Raw genomic sequence first — 18,372 nt, 5'->3', positions numbered from 1 at the left:
TCAATACATCTCACAGCACTTTCCTAAGGTATAGTATAGTATATTAAAGTGAAGCAATGTGAACTGCGTCTTTGGCAAAACCACACTACACAATCATATCAAGAAAGGCTAATAATCACTTATGCACATTATCCTCTGAAAAGCAGCTACAAACCCCATCCAGCTCTTAAATCAGGCATTTCATTGAGGGACTTTCCACGTTGTAAGGAACAGGTGGCAAGCGATGAACAAGCCAGAGGAGAAGAGCTGTACATCCCGTGGCGTGGAGCCCATCCAAGCCCGGGACGGCTCCCGAGAGCCCCTCTGCTGAGCAGAGCAGGGTTTAGCCTCCAATTTTCTCACACAGGTCGTGTTTCGCGCCGAGTCCCGGCAGGGTGGGCAGGCAGCTCCTGAGGCTGCCCAGCTGCTTGGAGCCGCGGCGGGGGGGGACGAGCTCTGCCCAGCCCCGGGGTAACCTCGGCTGGCTGAAGGGCTTGTGAACTTATCTCCATGGCTGTTAGTTCTGGCAATTGGAGCGTAGGGGGGGGGGAAATTAGCCTTGTGATATCAGAGACTGTGATCTTGATATTGTCATAGTGACACGGCTGTGTTAATCTCACCTCATTTTTGGATGTTATGCTAGAAGAACTGCTCTTTCCCTTCCCATGACCTCATGTAACTCAATTTACCTCCTACTTTGCATCTCCCACACATGACACATTATTGTCTCCCCCCTCCCAGTGTATGCTGGAGTAATTTATTGTTTTCTCAAGCTGTATTTTTGAGTAGTCCATTCCTGACGCAGCCTTCCTAGAATGAGAAGTATCAACCAATCCCAAAACACAGGGGTTGCAGGAAAATTTTCCACTGTAAATTGCTTCTCAGGTCTTTCTAATTTCATTTGTCACTAATCCCAACCTCACACTTTTTGGAAGTCTTAAAATGTCTGCAGGTGTTTTCTCTGCAGGCAGTTTCCTACACGCGTTTGATGTATTACCCCCGCTCTCATCGTGAAAAGGAACTTCAGATTGTGGCATTCAAAGATAAAAGCACGAACTTCTACAGTACAGTGTTTGCCACCAAAAGACAGACCCTTTCTGGAAGTTTAAGTGAATTACAATCGCAGGAACTACAACGAGACAAGCAGAAAAGTGTAGTGACAATTAACCCTTGTAAAATAGCTCTGTTTGGACAGGCCCGTTTAGTTACGTTGGCAGGAAAGTCAGAGACGTGCTAAGCCAGCCTCACTGCAAAGTACAGCAGCTGTCTGCTCGCAGCAGGCAGGGCATGTGTACATTTTGAAGTTTGAACTGTATCTCTCCAGTCCCGAAATGCAACGTCGCAGACCTCCCCCCCCCGCCCCGCCGCAAAAAAATCCTCCGGTATCGCTTTAAGGATCGAATGATTAAGCTAACGTTAACCAGATGGGAGCTTCAACACAGACAGATGAAAGCAGAAAAGCACAGACACTAGAGAGAGAAGGGAGTTACTGTACCTCAGCAAAAGGCACCCAACTTCCAGTAGCTACTGCCTGCTGCTGCCCTCTGATAACAGTGGCTTCTTGCGCGCTGACCGCTGAGCTACCTTCAATGTCAAACTGAAAAATGCCTCCCTCACTTGAGGCTGTGCTGGAGGAGAAGCATCTCAAAAAGAATAATATAGGAGAAATGAGGGGCCAGGCGGAGATCAAAGCCATTTCCTCCCCTTACATCCAGCAGTGGTCTTCTAGCGTCTCAGTAATTGTTTACCCTCTTCTGCAATCAGCCCCCCTTGGCTTAGTGGTGCCTCAGTTATTTTAACTTTCTTTCAGCATTCAGTTTCCAGATGTGGCACTTCAAGGCAGTCTAACCAGATCCCGATTTAAAGAGGAAAAAAAAAAAAGAAAAAAAAAAGGAAAAGAAGGGAAGAAAAGCGCTTTTGCTGCCTCCCTTGTTCACTCTCTGTGCCTGTGGCTCCTCTTTTTCCCCAGAGGCTCCAGCTCAATAACATACAGATGGGCAGTGCTTAAGCAGAGAGTGTCAAACAGAGATTGTATTCCAGGAAAGCACCGCTGGCTCCCCAGCCACCTTATCTCCCCCTGTCAGGATACAGACTGACGCTTTGCTCGGTGCTCTGGCTTCCTTCACATGTTCACATCATTCCCTTTTTTACCTTTCGTGTCGAGACCCTCCCACTCAAACTTTGCCGTTCAGAAAGTGAGGTCACACTTTTCTCCCCCCCCCGCCACCCTCCCCAACTCCATCCGACCACTCCACATGAAGCATTGACTCTCGCGACTGTTTATTTTTTAACATGTCCAGTTTATTAAGTGGAAGGCAGAAAGGTGCCAAATTTATTAAAAAAAACGCTAGACCAACCTTTTCTTTTGCATGGGGGAGGGGAGGCTGTGGGCGGGAGGAGGAGGAGGAAGAGGAGGAGGAGGAGGAGGAGGAGGAGGAGGAGGGAGACAGCCTGGCTGTGCCATGGGCTAATGGGGCTAAGTGGTTTCTCTAACATGCTTCATTCAGATCCTTTCCCTCAAGCCCACCTCTCAGCTTCTCGTCGGCTCGTGAAAAAGAATATCGTTCACTGCGATTTTGGAAAATGACTTCATTCCTCAGACTCATGAACTTTTATTTACAAAGAGCATCTTGTATTCCTTTTTCAAGAGATGCTTTGTGAGGCCCTGGTAACAAGGCTTGCAGTGTGTGTATGAAAACGAGCTGAATATATTGCCCACAGCTGACAATTTTATGACTACAATCTCAAAAAGACAACGCAGTAACCCTTGCTAGGTTTTGGGATGAAGTCAGGGTATAATTATACTGTTGCGCACTGTTCCAGCCCAGAGGTCAGCACCCTGTCCCTCAGCTGACCCGCGTGCAGGGGTTTGTAGAACCATCGGACTGTCGGGCTTCATTCTTAAATCTTAACAGAAATTGTCTTATTGGGCTTCATTCTGAGAGTGGATTCCTTCTTTCTCCCTCCCTCCCCACTTTCCTGTCTGATTGAAGATATTATGAACCAAGGAAGCAGTCAGTAGAGAATTCAGGGTAAAATAAAGTGTTCTGGTGATCTGTTAACTTCTACGCACCTATAGGCAGAGGTTCAGGCTCATAAATTCTGTACAGATGCCGTATAGAAGTTAACCACCAAGAACTTCTGCCTGATTCAGAAACGGTGCCGCTGAGCTGGCAAAGCCACTCAAGCTTGTGGGACTAAGTATTACACTGGCAGAGAAGAAAAAGCTGAGTGACTCGAGGCTATGAGCTTCAGGACCAAGATTTGTAGGAGGAAATAAAAGACGGCGATGGTGGTTGCAGGTAATTCTGTCCTGAGAGTCATGGAAACATCTCTCCGTTACCTGGACCTGACCTGGTGGCAAGCGTGCTGCCTTCCAGGAGCCTGCCAGGACTTTTCTATCCCCTTCTGCGATGGCAGTCCTGGGAATGGCCTGGAGCAGGTCCGGAGGCTCAGGGAGCAGAAGACCAGGGAGACCCCAGGCAGGGACCCCATGAGGTTCCCGTTCAGTCTCCTTGCTATAGGGACAAGTTTGAGGTGTAAAGATGACTTTAAAGCAGGGGTAAGAAAGAGAATAAAACATCTTGGGAGTAAGTGACAGAATCACCACTCCTGTGGTGGCAATGGAGATTTTTAACTATCTGGTGAATTGTGCAGCAAATTACTGGAATATGTGTGAGACAATTTTTTAGATACTTTTTTTTTTGGAAAAAGCAACCACAAGAGAATCTTCTACATCTGTTCCCAGGCATTAGGGAGGAACTGTTGACAAAACAACACAGAAAGATAAGTTGGGGAACAGTTGCTTAAGATTTGTAAATCTTTGGATCGGAAGAACAGGAAAATTAAATCTACGTATTCCTGGCAGTCAGTCTTCAACAAATTCAGACACTTGGGAGGGAAGTTCTCTTGCCTAGTAGAGAAAGAAATTGAAGAAAGTAAGCAGACTATAAAGAAATGACATGAAGCAGAAAGACAGGAAAGACAAGATTTGGCCAAGCTGTGAGCTCTTTCTGAACCTGAAACTCAAGAAAGAAACATGTGGGAAGTGAACACTGAGACTACATCTGAGCACAGAAAGAACATGCCAAGATGAAAGCTGAAAGGTAAAAGCAGTAAATGAAATGTAATTTTAAAAACAATAGGTGTGAGAGGAAGATATGGGAGATCCTTGGTTCAATATCCGTCAAAGAGAGAAAGTTATCAAAGGGTAAATCTGAGAAGGGAAATTGTTTAAGGTGAAGGACTGTGTTAAATGGCTTCTTGAGGGTTTTCCTAGCTCTGGGAGCTTTAGTTTTCCTAGGAATTCATTAGCCGCTATGGTTTTGGCTCTGGAGAACAAGACTTCTTAATTATAATGGGTCGAAAATAAGGTGTGGTGGTGTTTTTCTACAATTGATTGTGCCTTCTTTTTTTTTTTTTTTTTCTTTTTTTTTTCTGGATTGCATTGCAACAATGAAGGAAAAGATTATTTCCAGAACATTTTAGGAGAATTTCAGTAAATAAAATTTCAGAATAGAAGACTTTTAAAAGAGCTCCTTTCAAAAAGATAATTTGCAGAGCCGATAAGGTTTTTTTGTGTCTTTTCATCTGCCTAGTGATGTAGTTTGGGTACAGTTTAGGACTGGGAGTATGTCACAAGAAGTATCATTATGTGAGAGGTATTTGAGACCATTGGTAGGTACTAGTCATTATGTTGAGTGATTTGTAGTTTTGTAAATTTAATTAATTCAGGGAATTAAAATTAATTGAATTATTAAACCCAGACAATTTAATTGTTTGTGGGTTGGGTTTTTTTTTAAGTCTTTATTGCAGGGATGGTGAAAGGAAGTTGAACAGTGTATTCATGCATACTTAATTTAGGTCAAGGTCCTGCAACTGTGTATGTAAGTCACATAATGACTTTGAAGAGTTCAGGGCTTAAATGTTTTGCACAATTTCGCTTGACTAAGTAGCTGCATTGGGAATCACTAGCAGTGTTTGGGGGGCAGCGGCTGTAGGGTGCCCTGGGCTGGTCCAGCTGGTTCGGTAACAGATGGAAACAGCCCACAGTGCCCCAAAACACGGCTCCTTTGCTCAAACAGATGCTAAAAAGGGCAGTGACTGCAGGGGCAGGAGATACTGGAGGAGAAGCATGAGGGCACACTGAGGACACACAGAAAGGAAAGATATGAGAATGCAAAAAGGGGACTCGCGAGGAGAAATGCGAAGAGAAGCATTTTGAGACATGAAACGGAGGAGATGTGGTAGTGGACGTGGCTGGGGAGGTGGCTGGTGGTGCAGCCTTGGAAGGAGGACATACTTGTTGGTGGGTAGGGTGCCCACCTAAGGGTGGCCCACACCAGGGCAGGGACGCCCTGTGGGAGCGCAGCCTGTGTGTGACCCGTGGGGGTCAGGGATGCCCCTGAACGTGGAGATTAAGAAAGGGCTAGGAAGGTGTTGGACAGAAGTTGAACCTGGAGAAAGGGAAGGAAGGTATTTCTCTGAGTGTCTTTTAATAATTTGTTTTCTTGCTCTTGTCTCAATACCTAACGGGTGATTAAACATTTCTGTTTATTTATTTCCAATAAATTAAATTATGTGAAATGCCCTGAGTTGAGACTGTTTTGCCTGTGACAGTGAATACAGAAGTCTCGTGAATGAGGTGCTGAATGAGATATATTCAACCAGAGCAACCGTGAGCTTCATGAGCCTTGCTTAGTGCAGCAAACTGGCTGTCTGCACCCTGGGCAGTCTATTGAGGGACTTTCTTCTTCAAGTATTCATCGGCTTTACCAGAGCAAGAAATACCGTTAGAAATATCATTAAGGCCGCTTAGATTACAAGTTCTTCAAGTAAAGCCTGATTTTATTGCACATATGTAGCAGGTAACAAAATGAACCTCAGTGTGTGATTAAGGTGTCCCACCTAGTAGGTTATTAATAATGCAAAAACCCTGAAACACATTTATAGAAAACAGAAAATACCATTCTTGAAATGGGCAAAAGTTGCCAAGTGAAAACAACATTGCTACCCATCACAACTCTTTATGTAAAATCAGAACAAAGATATTCATATCCCTGTAAAAGAGTTCACAGTGCTAACTTGCAGCACTTTGAGAAAAGTTAAATTGTAATTATTCTCAAGATCAAAGTCTTAAAAGGAAAATGTCTGCTTAACATCTTTTGGAAAATCAGATCCTTTAAAAAAAAATCTCAGACTGGCCCAAAGCATTAAAACTCTGGAAAATCTCATGTCATGAATCTATATAGGGAAGGAAATAGAGGTAACTTCAAATGGTAGAATTATTAAATAATAAATAATTTATTCTTATGAAATACAAGAAATACAAGAAATCAAGAAAGACACAGTTCATTGCAGCTCAGAAGATCTAAATCTCTCCACAAATACATATTAGTCCCATACTACAAAAATTGTAACCAAAATCTTTTGAGCAGAATACATTATAAATATAATTTCCCTAAATATTGCTATACAGTGGAATGGCTTGCTAACCAATAACTGCTTACAAAAGCTGTTTCCTGCATTTAATTTTAAATCTTTTAAAATACTGTATTACTTTTCAAAAACTGCATATTTGTGTAGACATTTAAAAAAATTAAAATGGTGCATAGGGTGCTTATAAAAACACAAGCCTCTGAAGGTAAATTCATGCTGTGATGGACATCCAGTTTCTTTATCCTTGGCAGAGAAGATGTGCGTGTGTTACGTGAGCAGTCTCAGATTTGGAACGGGACTTCTTCAATATGGCAGGGTACAGAAACAGGAGTTTTTCCTTCTGTTTTCACAGTATCATCTTCTGTTCTTTTTACGAGTTTTTTTCCCCCATCTTTAACATTTGGTATTGATTCACTGTGATAGACAGTAGGATCAGTGAAAGACAAAAGGAAGAATCCAGTGGAAGGCTTATTGCAAATAACATATTCCAAATTAACCAATCTCAAGCTGTTGTGTGTGGGCCACTGGTGGTTTGTCAGGTCTCAGTGGGAGATCTGCAAGCAGTCTGTCAAGCCCTAGTGCCAAGTGTTACCACTTAAACATTTGATAATTTTGCATGATGGTCCAATGGAAATGTTGACAGATGACTGATGTTTGTGGTCCAAAATGTTTTGGAACCAGTGTTCAAAGTACCTTTGAAAAGGTTAGAAGATGTTGGCAGCATATCTATGTATCATCAAATGAATTACCGATCTACAATCTGCACTAGAAACCTGTGTCAATTGAGGGGCAACAAGCAATAATTTGTCTGTCACAGTTTGTGCCAGAGAGAGATGCTAATCAAATTTCAGTTATGCAAGACAAAAAGCACTTCTTCTAACTTATTTCATGTGTTTTGTGTTATGTCATACTAGGAAAAATCTAAGTTTGCAGGTAGAAGATAGAATTTATGCTGTAGGGTTCAAGGTCGGCGTACCTTCAAAGCCTTCAAGTTGTGGGTCTGGTGCAAGGAAGCACAAGCATGTTCTTTGCTTCTTTGCTGTACTAGTTAAGAGCATCATATAATGAATTTCCCACACGACAACACTTTAAAGCCAACAACGCTCATCCTTCATGTTATTAGTTACTGGCAACAATGGGATCTGGCTGATTCCAAGATGATTTCAACTAACCTCATAGTGTTTCTTTTCTGCCTTGATACTTGTTACTGAGCAATTTTTTCCTTTGTAAAACTCTTCAAATTCAATTAAGCATGCCAAAATCTTGCAAGTCTGATGAAAATACCATTATTCTTTAGTACTACAGTATTAAAGGCAAGCTTGTTTACTGAGAAAGATTTCTCAAGGTTTCCACCTTCAGAGTGCAACAGGGAAAGAGCTGCCTGTCTTTCTGGCTAAAAGCATTGTCCTTGGGAACCGTATGGGCCTTGTAAGACTAGAAATGAACGACAGCATCATGTAATACTGGATAACTTGAAAAATCCAGCCTACGCTGGTTGCTAAAAATCAGTCAGATTTAGAATGGTGGTTTTCCCAATCCAATCTCCCCAGTGGTAACCAATAAGCAATAACACCATTTTAATAGCTTTTTAATATGAAAGTCTTTCAGTATTTCTGGTCATTTTTGTCACCCGTATCTGAACCCCCTGGTACTCTTCATATATCATTATTCCTGCTGAATGGCCTGAAATATAGAGGTGCTATACTACCATTAATGATATTATCTACTTCATTCCTTATGGATCCTAAGGTTCTGTCTGCTTCTGAGACAGCTTCCTTACACAAATTACTCAGCGTGGTATAGGAGATGTTAGCCCAACTTCCACTGAAGAAAGGTGCTTGAGAAAAGAAAACACCATCACACGTAGCGTTGCATAAATAGCAAAGACTCGGTGATCTTAATAAGTGAACTAGAGTGAACTAGAAGAGGTGGGACTGGAGAGATGAGGGTGAAGGGGTATTTGCAGGGATGGAGACCATGGTTCCTGTCTTCTGTGGATAAACAGTTGAATCTTTTCATTTCCTGTGATAATTCTCACACCATCTTGGCTGTGGCAAGAGGACCAATGTAATATTCCAATTGTTCAGTTTCTTGTGACCTGGTGTTTGGTTCTGACACCTTGGCTTGCACATCCAGCACCTAATACTTCCAGATGGTGTCTCATATAAATTCTGGGCATGTCTGCTTGTCTTTTAAGATAAAATAAGCCAAGGCAAATCAATTCAGTCTGTTATAGCCAGGAAAGTGATACCTTCTGCTAGAACAAAATAAAATGTTAAGTGAGAAATTTAAAAAAGATAAGGTGTTATTTCTACAATAGAATAGTCCCTGATTTTATCAAATATACTTGTAGGTTTGTGTGAGTCTGGAGGGAATTTAATTAGGATGGAATAGGACAACTATATTTTACTCATAGATGATGATGATGCTTAATATCAGCAGATACATTGATGGAGAAAGACGTGACATTGTAGCATGGCAAGAACATGTTTTTGGGGTTATTGATAGATCTTATTGATAACAGCAACACATCATACAGAAGAGAGTGGATACCTCTGACTAACAAAGTGTCAACAGCTTCTTTTGAAATCAATAGGAATGGGCTTTGAAGTCAGACTCATAGGGTAGAGTTTAATTGTTAGACACATATTTTGACCTTATTTATAGACAGATAGGGAAACTGATGTCTTGTTATAATTAGTGAAATTGCACTGGGTATTAGTGAAGACAGAAATCATCACTAAGCAGTCCAGCATAATGCAGAAGGTCTAGGACGTGAATGGTGGATTCTTTTCTGCTGTTAATTGTGTACTCATCTACTTTTGAAAAAGATTACACAGGGAGAGAGAAACAATTTTGCACATTTTAACCACATCAGACTAATGATAGGTGAATAGTGATCCAGTTCAGATCAATCCTTCTATTAAAGGGGAGGCCAGTCCCAAACTCAAATTTCCTTATAATTTTCCTTTTGGCCTTCTCCTTACAAATCTTCTCCAAATCTCCAGAAAGATACTTCTTAATTTGTAAATCCTTCATGATTTCACTCGTGTCCTTAATGCCTCTGAATATTTTGGTATCGGAGAGTCCTCAACGCTACGACAGTTCCTTCATGAGGTTGCCCTCTAGGTCTAATGATTCCTCTCCTTGATTTTAGGTTGGGTCCTTCACTGAGACGCTGGGCACAAGGGACTAGCTGCTCTTCCTGGTCAAGTCAGGAGGACTTTACTCTAACAGCAACAACAAAGATTAAAGTAAAAAAAAGCCTGATCATTTTATTTCTAATCACTCATCCTCAACCTGTTTTTGGTACTCACACCCTGATAAACTGGCATATTTGGTTGTTGCATTCCTACACAGTGCAGCATTTCCCGTTGCATTATGCTTTGACCTACGCTGACTGCTTTCTGCTCTGGATTCTTCAGATATTTCCCTTTCTCTCCCAACTTGTTTGTCTAATTCAAGTTGCATCTCTCTATTTTTTTTTTAATTCTCCGTTCTCCCTCCAGGGAAGCTTCCCCACCCTTCCTCATCAGTCGTTGTTTGATCATAATAACGGAACTTTGGCTAAAGCAAACGAGTTTCATAAAAATCCACACTGAACTTTACATCCCCTCTAGAAGTGCCCATAAAACAGCTTTCCAAAACTGAAAAAAACCCCACCCAAAACCCCAGACCCTGGAAAACTGGCTAACGACTCTCCCGAATCCAAGAGTGCTTTACTTGGATATGAAGTCACACAGAAGTGGATATTCCAGCTCACTGCCAAAACGCTTCCCATGGATCCTGCGTGGTCAGCACAAAGAAGAAATTGTCTCATATCCCTTCAGGTTTATCCTACTCACTCCAAAGGCGTGCTGGTGGCCAGAAAGGAGTATGTCACCTACAGCTGACAGCAAAAATGCAATCTAACAGAGCTAACTGAAGTAATACTGAGAACACTAGCAGACTAACCATGGCAGTGAAGCACTCGGTGCAGCTGGTTTTCTGGCACGTTAGGTGGCTTTTATAGCCTCCACTGATCTGAGAACCTTACCCTGAGATGTACCCCTGTGCTAGATGTAGCAGAGAGGTAGCAGTCTGCACTTGCAAGGACAATCTTTTCCAACCCTGCATGTCCCATAGCAGGGCATCCCAACACCAGCCAGCTCTGTCTGCTCAGTCATTCCCTTTTTAAGCATTGCACCAGTTTTGAAATTGCTCTGTGCCAGCAGTGCTTGAAAACAGCCTTAGCTGGCTTGCAGAGCAAGCCTAAAATGGAGTCACAAACTTCTCTAATGTGATGGGAGAGAGAATATATGCCCTGCGACATAAAGAGTTCAGCAAGGCAGATTCAGAACATTTATAAGTCTAGATTTTTGTACCACACCTATTGCCGTATGATCTGATGGGGCATTTTTCAAATCCTTGGTTCCTCTAATACTGATTTATGTTTTTTAAGTGGAGGGAACTATGAATGTGCTCTGTCTTAGCTTATTGGTTTGGGATGCTAATATTACTTCTCCTGAATGGCTCAGTAAACAAGAAGGAGGAATAAATTTAGATTGCACTATGCCACCTGTATTCCTGACAGCTTAATTTGTTAATGTCAACTCTGCAGGCACTAAACGAATGCTCATGAAAGTCTTGACTATCTGCTGAAGGGCACTGGCTAGTATGATGCAATTAGCTGAGCTCATCGATTATGATGGACAGCTGGAGCTCTCTGGGTTTTTCTGAAAGAGCTTAATCAAAGGCATCAGAATAATAGAAGCTCTCTAAATGAGAAAGGCAGTGAACTAAGACAGTTAATTAGATTTTTTTTAAATTGTTGTGTTTATTATACTTCCCATTTTTCCTTGACGTTTAAGTCTCCACCACAAATGAGCATAACTGTACTGTTGATTTCACGTCAATCAAAAAGAGTTTTAATTTGCATAATAAGCTGAAAGTATTTGTTTGAAACTAAGACCTGTAATAAGGTGTAAAAAAAAATTCTTACAGTTTTGCAGGATTTTCATGTCCTGTCTTAACAGCAAGGGTGTTTGAAAGTCACTTTCACATACAGTAAACACTGGTTTTCAGATTTTTTTGTTTTGTTTCTTTATTTTTGTACTTTTTTTGTGATTTTCACCCTGGCCAACTGATGGATTCAGTAGAATAACAAAGCAATTCCCTTTGACAGGAGGCACAATACCAGCTAACCCAGCCTGTCTGTTAGCAACAGGGCTGGCTGAGCAGCTGGCCCCTGTCCCACTGCCAGCAAACGCTGACAGCAACAGCTACACCGTTTCAGCTGCTCACCGGCTCCGTAGCAGGTCTTGATGGCTAATGAATTGCGTAAGTGCTACCCAGATCTGTCCAGATCTCAGGAAAAAGAACAGCAGCTTTGGGATGTTTGAAACAGACCCTGCGCCACGGAAAGTTTCATTACAAATGCGCGGCTCACGCTCTGTCCGCAGTGACTCTCCGTAGTGCGATAACACGCTTCAACCATGCTGCGTTTTTGCGGTAAAGCAGAATGAAAAAGAGTTTCGGAGACACCAGCATCTTTCAGCTGGCACAAAGTGTTTTGCTACAACAGCAGCCAGCCACGACGGAGCCAACAGACAGAGCAGTGTGCATGCATGTTGAAAATTGGCTGATTTAGTTGCCTACCCACACGTACAAACGAATCCCGGTAGCTCCCTAACTGCCAAGCTGTTAGCTATGCAGTCAGGCAGCTCCGGATTAAGCCAGTCCCTTCAATTTTAGACGCTTGCTTTCATAGCTGTGAGGAAATCCTTGTTGCTTTGTCCACTTTTATTAAGCTATTGGAGATCTGAATGTGTATGCATGTGGACAGGCATTGTGTAAAACTCCAAACAGATCAGGGCTACAAGGCAACTGCCCTTAGGTACACGTGCCGTGTGGGTGACCAGAGGCGGCTGTTTCTTCTCTGGTGTCTTAGGCAGACTTTATCTGAAACAGGAAAAGGCGTCTGCCTTTAACAAGAATCAGAAGCTTTGCTTGGTGGCTTTTTCGAACTAGTAAAAAGTTGTTAACTTCAACCGGGATGATCACAAACATGATGTGGTGAGTTTTAAAGGCGTATCTGCTGCATGTTGCTGATGGTACAAGCTATTGCTTTGGGGGAAAACTGTCCCTGTGATGTCTCCTCAGTTGTTCGTTGGAAGTTCAGGCCTCCTGGGAAGATCTCACTGCTAGACACCTGACATTTGGAGAAAGAGTGGACTGTTTAGATGCCTTTGGAAATGTTTCCTTGGATTTCTCTAAGGTTTGCACTAAGCTCAGATGATTCTTCTGGCTAAGCTGAGAATAGCTTTTTGAGAAACTGCTCTTCATAATTAAGGTGAAGGATGTAACAAGACTTGCTTTCTGAGCTGAAAGTGTTTAACAGCCCTAATAAATGGGTCAAGCATGTGGGTCTGTAACTGCTGGCTACCTGGCTGGGATAAGAGCCTTACACCCTATGATGAGTGCAGATGGATGCCATGTGGACTCCAGCTTCAGTGCTCCCCTTCCTTTCCCACAGAGCTCGTTGCCGTGCGAATGGGGCAATCCAGTCAAGCTGTCATCTGCAGCGGAGATGCAGTCAGGACCAGTTGACTCACCCACACAGAGACAAGGGAATAACAAACCAGTCATTTCACCAGTCATTTAATTCTACACAGTGAGGTATACTCAGACTTTTCAGGATATATATTTATTTTAAAACCAATGCCGGTGGATGTATCCCAGTCCTCCTGACAGCCTGCTATATCATTCCAGCATACATACTGTGTCTCCCTAGCATCACCCATTACCCTCGTAATGGATGGGAAGGCCAAATGAGGCTTGTGTAGACAGTATCATTCTGATAACTCCTGGCAAAGCTGCAGGATACAAAGCACTTCATATATTTTTCTTACCACTAATCTCATCGTAAAAAATACACCCTGTCAAAGTTCCTGGTACAGAGACAACAGTAAACCCACTAACACTTTGACACCATTCCCATTGTGGTTTCTGAAAAAATCAACCACTTTCTTTAGTGACTATCACTAGTTTCCATAGCTGAGAAATTACTGCTAGCTGCCAGAAAGTTTTCTTCACATCCTGTTTAGGTTTTATTCTTACTTACAGCTGTAAAAGCTGTCTTTAAGGTCGTATTTTCTATTCTCTGTTTTCCTCAGTTGATGAGCACAGGTAGAAGTTTAGATTGCTTACTCTTGTGATAACCTTTCACGATGTTCTTTCCCTAGCTCCAGACCTCATCGGGGTTGGCAAATGCTTGAACCAGATGACACAGTGGTCTCTTAAATTTTATTTGTGTGATGGGAGAATTCATGGCTGCTGCAGTGACTACACTTACTGTATCCATAGCAGCCAATATCACACTTGGCTGCTTTGGAAACAGTCCCTGATGAACACTGGATTTGCATGAAAGGCTCAATTGTTCATACAGCCCATCAAATTAAACAAAGGAAATTTCCCTTTTGGTTGCATTTGCAGAAAGACAAAAGTAATTGCTGTGGGCCTCATACTGTGAGTCCTGGGTGCCTGCTGGGCCAGAGCAGGTTTTTCCTGTGGATCAAATCAAGGTAGCTAAAAATCTTTTGTTTGCCAGATTCCAGGGCTGACGCACTCCAGCCTGACTCCTCTCTCAGAGCAGATGATTTTAACGTTGTTCATCATACAAGGTATCCTTTCATTTCTGATTCTTTTGCCTTCTTGTGATGCCAGTGATACCTGTCCCTCACCTCCTCACATATCACCATGTGACTGCTTTGATCTGGGGTTATTATTCTGTGCTAGGATGCTCCCTTAGCTCTCTTTCTTTGATGCAGCAAAACCAGAAAGTTTAAATATTTAAAGATTTTAAGCTCATGGAGTTAGGTCTGGTATGAGCTGTCCAATTTTCTAGGCTAGATTTCTAGGCTGGATGTTTTAGGCTAGATGCACATTTTTTGGACTTGTGGGTTAGCACTGGAAGCTCAGCTCTGGAACCTCTTACTCGTTGCCCATCTGTTGTTGGTTCAAGGTGAATTTAGGCTATCCTGGGTTTGGTTGTGGGAGTCTGAAGTTATTGCTCTAGGCAGCAGAAAAAAAGGAAGAAAACTCAAGCCAACAAGCTTTTAAAGTTTCGTTGCAAATTTGCCATGTAGTTTTAATGGTGCCATCAGGGATAGAAAATGGTGTAATGAAAGAAAAAAAGAATCTTTCCATAGGCTTCTTTAGAACCTCTTAAAGAATGATGTATAGAATTGTACCTCATTTATAGAATTACATGGGATAGTAAAAGTCCCCCAAACTGTTAAAAAGAAAGGGAAATTGCTCTGGCAAGTCTTTTCATGAGTAATTTCTGGACAAACCTACCACATATTTACGTATGCTTATTGACAATTTCATGCTGTTTTACTCCAGGAGTGCTGTCCAAAACAATGAATGTGGTAAGTAGGAAACATTGAACGCAGTCATCAAATGTGAATTTAGTCAGACTCTTACTGTGCTGCTCTCACTCTTCTATCTAACTGCCTTTAAGCCTTATTTTCCAACTCCCTGACAATTTATGCTGATCTAAGTCCATGTGCTAGCACTGGCATTTTTCTGATCCTGTGGTAAGCCAGTTCAGGGAGCTGAAGAGGAAGAAAACTAACCTTACAAAACCAACCAAATTGTTTTCAGTCAGTTTGGGTCCCTGAACTTGATTGCTAAGAGATCAGCAAGCACTAGTGCTAGTGCAAGTTTAATGAATACTCTAGGAAAAAAGCTATACTTCAGGAGCTGGGTATCCTAAATCTTACCTGATCCCTGGCTTCTGAATGGAGTTTCAATGTAAATCAGGATTCATCAATTTCCTTGTTAGGATAGCTTGCTTTTCTCTTTCCCAAACACAGAGTTTGTTGTGACTCATTAGGACACACCTTGATGAAATAAAATGCAAACCAAATAACTGAACTGACTTAATGGATCTAGGAGTTATCCACATGCCAGCAAGAAAATGTAGGTAGAATATTTCAAAATATAACAAGACTGCAATCTGTTAACCAGGTCATTTGTGTCATTTAATAGTTCTGCCAATCAAGCAGATCAGGTGAAGTCTCGACCCCTCTGGAATCCATGGGAGTTTTTTGATTTACTTGAACAAGGATTTGACCGCCAAGATTTTTCTCTTATAACAGAAAGCAGAAAACCAGAATTTACTCTCTCTGCATCTACAGTGGCCACATATTTGAATATATAAGTATATTTGTTTGTATAAAAGAGAGCTCACAGATGCAGAAATACAATGTGGATTTAGAACAGAAAAGAGGGGATAAACCTCTGGAATCAAATCTGAAAATATTGAACTGTCCATATATACATTTATCATTGCAATGAAAGTCTAAGAAAACAATTGATGTTTAGGAGGAAAGGAATGCTATAGCAAGCATCTAATTAATCTTAATAAATCTTAATACATTTAATTTAATAAATCTTAATTTTTCAGTGTAGTGCCTTGATACCATATGCTGTAGTGGGATATCTGCAGTTGTGACACCTTGAAACGTCCAATGTTACTCTTCACCTGCTAAATCAATTGTCTGTTTTAGTGGAAGACTTTACTAGCTGATTTGTTGGAATACAATACAATACAGGTGAGAAGGCCCAGAAGTTGCATTCCTGTATTCTTACATTTATTTGTTTGTAAAAATCACTGAAAGATTCAAAGATGTGTAACAAGATTACACGACAACAGCACAGATATTGTGGCTGATCCCTTCCTCAGATGGGACATTGTCAAGGTCAGGCTATTATCAGGCATAGCATTGATTGTTTGGGCAGAAGGAAAACAACCTTTTCAGCATAACTGTGTCAATTTGAATGTGAATAATATTTCTCAACACTTAATCTGGGAAAAGCTGTCAAAGGTCAAAGCTGTAACCTGAAATAAAAGAGGAATATTCAGAGCTACTAGATGTTTGGCAGTCAAGACTGAAAAGTAGAGCACAACTGAGCCTCAGCATACATGTAATTCTACTAAAAAAAACCCCAAACAAAACCCAAACAGAAAGAAAAGAGAAAGATGGTGTTTAACACTGGCTGTACTTAGCAGAGGGTATTGTTGGTTTCCACCCTGCATTAATCCACTCCAGAGACTGTGCCAGTACACAACACTGCAGTTTTAAAAGGCTTAGTGTTTGGCAGCTGTTTTTCTTGTACAGTAGGCTCCATGTACAGAATCATGGGATTACATCTTTCCCCCCCCTCCACCTGAATGTGTTCACTTCCTTTCAACAGTATTGCGACTTAATTCCCCCAGAAAAGGGAGGAGGGGAAAGGAAGAGGAGGAAGAAGAGGAAAAAGTCAACACATGAAAATGCTATAGATTTAATTTGGACTAGAAAAAGACTTCACATGTCTGGAAGCTCCATAGCTCTTTCAAGGCCAAAATTATCCCCATATGATGACCTTTGAAACATTCTTTAAAATTTTTTAAGAGGGATCACGTCATGGCTTGAAATTTGGATGCATTTTCAAGTGCAGTGATAACTTCATTGTTAGGAGTTTTTCTGCTACTCGTCTCTGGTCCCCGATGAATTCAGAGAAAGTAGATCTGGCAAGAAACTGGAACTGACCACCTTTTAGTGAAGGTCTCCTCATCAGCAGCCATCATTAAATGTATATGGGATGCTGGGATATGGGACAATGGGCTCCACTGCAGGCAGTGAAGCTGCAATCCTTTACACCAGTAACAAGTGGCAGTAACTGGCTGGAAACATCTTTCTCACATCTCTCAGGCAAAAGTGATTCCATCACACTCCCTAGATCATGGGAAAGACAGAGATTACTCCTCCTAAACCACCATCCTTCTACACACTTCTGAATTCATTCCCTGCTGTTAAGTGGAGATGTGGAGGGGAAACGTGTTGACCCATTCACACAGACTACCAGTGTGCTAAAATAATCTGGAAGTGATTGTATTGTAGGTAGTGTAAATATTTTTGAGCTCCAAGATGATGGAATTCCAGACTGGCTTTTAGATGCTGAGTGTAGTTTGGTCCTTTCTCGTCTCTGCTTGGTAAAGGTCTCTTAATATCCTTTACAAGATCCCCATTTCAAATGGTCTATAATAAGAAGAGCGAAATGAGGAATGTGTTGACAAGTATTTCCTTAATTATTTACTTTGCATTGTGAGGGAGAGGAAAACCAACATAAATATACAGGGTGTTCTCTAATACATTGGTTTATATAACCTACTAAAGGATACAAAAATTCTTTTTTTGCAATGTAAGAAGACAGCTTTGGAATCTTTGGACTCAAATATACTGACTGTAGACATCTTTGACTAAATGTTTGCTAAAATACTGTATTTCATGCCGGAGCTATATAGGCAGGGAAAGAAAGAAGTCCCCACATATACAAAGACAGCATGTACTCACTACTTTGTTTCCTGGTGTAATGCAGATCTCATTGCTTTGTTTAACTCTGACAGCAGAAAGTGCTGGCAGCATCAGGAGTTCGGTTTAGATATCTTATGTTTACTCTTAAAATTAAAAAACACATCCATTTTAGAATTTACCCAGAATAGCCCCAAGGCTACTGATTACCTTTAACAGGCAAGTTTCCCTGATTTTGTGCACTGAGTCTGCCTAAAACACAAAAAAGGGCTGTATAAAAGAAGTGAAGACTTTTATTTGGAGACAAAAGAAGTACAGCATCACCTTTGGAAAAAAGCTCTGCTGGCACAAATGGACTCTATATAAAGCACTCTTGCTTCATTGTCTTTGGCTAAAGTCTTTTTCCTGCCTGGCTATTAAATGTTTGGAGGGTGAATGACCCTCTTAACCAGCACACTACCACCTCTGTAACACTTTCCCAATTGGAGAAATGCATGTGAGTGAATTCTGAGCATCTGCGCTTTCCCTTGTTCACCCAAAGGTAGTGACAAAGGTAATATCACGCTAAATTTACGTCTCTCTTTTCTAGGTCAGCAGGCTTTGATTTGGCTCT

The 18,372-nt window shown here is 41.5% G+C and overlaps 1 protein-coding gene and 1 long non-coding RNA gene across 2 annotated transcripts in view; one reads left to right on the top strand and one right to left on the bottom strand.

The window, feature by feature from the left end:
• Positions 1-2,107, bottom strand: part of LAMA4 (laminin subunit alpha 4) — a 107,600-nt gene extending 105,493 nt beyond the window's left edge. Inside the window, exon 1 of the mRNA XM_075046773.1 lies at positions 1,475-2,107. Within this exon, the coding sequence (XP_074902874.1) occupies positions 1,475-1,675 (201 nt within the window). The 5' untranslated portion in view covers positions 1,676-2,107. The remainder of the gene's footprint in view (positions 1-1,474) is intronic.
• Positions 2,108-3,877: 1,770 nt separating this feature from the next.
• Positions 3,878-18,372, top strand: part of LOC142039815 (uncharacterized) — an 88,755-nt gene continuing 74,260 nt past the window's right edge. Inside the window, exon 1 of the long non-coding RNA XR_012653066.1 lies at positions 3,878-4,085. This is a non-coding gene — a long non-coding RNA (uncharacterized LOC142039815). The remainder of the gene's footprint in view (positions 4,086-18,372) is intronic.

This window comes from Buteo buteo, chromosome 15 (genome assembly GCF_964188355.1).
Source record: "Buteo buteo chromosome 15, bButBut1.hap1.1, whole genome shotgun sequence".
NCBI classification, from domain to species: domain Eukaryota; kingdom Metazoa; phylum Chordata; class Aves; order Accipitriformes; family Accipitridae; genus Buteo; species Buteo buteo.
The sequence above is the reverse complement of the archived record's forward strand: the minus strand, read 5'-3'. Positions and strand labels throughout refer to the sequence as shown.